Source organism: Balaenoptera acutorostrata, chromosome 1 (genome assembly GCF_949987535.1).
Source record: "Balaenoptera acutorostrata chromosome 1, mBalAcu1.1, whole genome shotgun sequence".
Lineage (NCBI taxonomy): Eukaryota > Metazoa > Chordata > Mammalia > Artiodactyla > Balaenopteridae > Balaenoptera > Balaenoptera acutorostrata.
The window spans coordinates 1,831,920-1,833,700 of NC_080064.1; the positions used below are offsets into that span (position 1 = coordinate 1,831,920).

Here is a 1,781-nt window from a genome sequence, read left to right on the forward strand (position 1 = left end):
GCGGGGGCAGAGACTCCAAGCCCCCAGCCCCAGAGGCCCTCTGATGCTGGCTGAGGACAGTGGTTGCCTTGGCTGGATTGTTACATATGGGACGTCATTCCTGAAAAGGCCTCAGCAGCCCGGGCTTCCTGAGAGGAGAGCAGATCTGCGGGTGGGGATGGAGGGCTCTCGGGGACTGGCCGTCTGCTAGCCCTGCCTGGGAGACGCCCCGAGAACTGTGGAATCCTGTGCCCTCGAAACTTCCAGAGGAGCCTCATACGTCACAAAGTGGCCCAGGAGGCTTCCACCTTCATTTTGGCGAAGTGCGGATGAGGATGCCACAGGCATGTTTAACCCACACGTGTTAGATTCTCCAGCTGTGATTTTTGACAATGGGTCCGGGCTCTGTAAGGCAGGCCTGTCTGGAGAGATTGGCCCCCGCCATGTCGTCCACTCCATCGTGGGGCACCCCAAGTTCAAGATGCCTTCTGCGGGGGCCAATCAGAAGAAGTACTTTGTGGGGGAAGAGGCCCTGCACAGGAACGAGGTTTTACACCTGCACTACCCCATCGAGCGAGGCCTGATCACAGGCTGGGACGACATGGAGAAACTCTGGAAGCATCTCTTCGAGTGGGAGCTGGGGGTCAAAGCCAGCGACCGGCCGGTGCTCATGACGGAGCGCTCGCTGAACCCCAGGGAGACCCGGGAGAAGACGGCCGAGGTGATGTTTGAGAGCTTCAACGTGCCCGCCTTCTACCTGTCGGACCAGGCCGTGCTGGCCCTCTACGCCTCGGCCTGCATCACGGGCCTGGTGGTGGACAGCGGGGACGGGGCCACCTGCACCGTCCCCATCTTCGAGGGCTACTCCCTGCCCCACGCCATCACCAAGCTCTACGTGGCGGGGAGAGACATCACGGAGCACCTCACCCGGCTGCTGCTGGCCAGCGGGAGGACCTTCCCCTGCGTGCTGGACAAAGCCCTGGTGGACGACATCAAGGAGAAGCTCTGCTATATGGCCCTGGAGCCAGAGAAGGAGCTGTCGCGGAGGCCGGAGGAGGTGCTCAGGGAGTACAAGCTGCCCGATGGCAGCATCATCCGTATCGGGGACCAGCTGTACCAGGCGCCCGAGGCCCTGTTCTCGCCCGAGCAGCTGGGCATCCAAAACCCGGGCCTCTCCAAGATGGTCTCCTGCAGCATCACCAAGTGTGACGCCGACATCCAGAAGATGCTCTACGGGGAGATTGTGCTGTCCGGGGGCACCACGCTCTTCCAGGGGCTGGATGACCGTCTTCTGAGGGAGCTGGAGCAGGTGGCTTCCAAAGGGACCCTCATCAAGATCACAGCGCCGCCCGACCGCTGCTTCTCCACGTGGATTGGCGCCTCCATCGTCACCTCCCTGAGCAGCTTCAAGCAGATGTGGGTCACCTCTGCGGACTTCAAGGAGTTTGGGACATCCGTGGTTCAGAGAAGGTGCTTCTGAAGGGCCCCGTGCGCGGGGTGGCTGCAGTGGGAAGTGAGCTCACCATTTGGCATCCGCGGGATGTTCAATAAAGGACAAAACGGTGCAGTCTTTGGCCGTGTCGGGCTTGGTTCATTCTCTGGGGCACCAGAATAATTTCTGACCCTGGTGGGGAATCTCTTTTCAGTGGTTCTGTCCCCCAGCCCCGTTTCTCCCGAGAAAGCCCTGGGTCATGAGTTAAGTGTCCGTCTGTAGAGTTTGTGCCCAAAGCAGGGGCCAAGGCCTCCTGCCCAGAGCCTGGACTCTGCATTTTAAACCTGTGTCTTAGGTGGGTCGGGAGTGG

The 1,781-nt window shown here is 60.8% G+C and overlaps 1 protein-coding gene across 1 annotated transcript; it reads left to right on the forward strand.

The window, feature by feature from the left end:
* The first annotated feature begins 325 nt into the window (after positions 1 to 325).
* On the forward strand, positions 326 to 1,459 carry ACTRT2 (actin related protein T2). Its single transcript, XM_057531450.1, has one exon. The coding sequence runs from the start codon at positions 326 to 328 to the stop codon at positions 1,457 to 1,459; it is 1,134 nt and encodes a 377-aa protein (XP_057387433.1).
* Positions 1,460 to 1,781: the final 322 nt, after the last annotated feature.

What these genes read in the sequence shown, in the direction of transcription:
- ACTRT2 (XM_057531450.1), top strand. Translation starts at nt 326, where the DNA reads ATGTTTAACCCACACGTGTTAGATTCTCCAGCTGTGATTTTTGACAAT.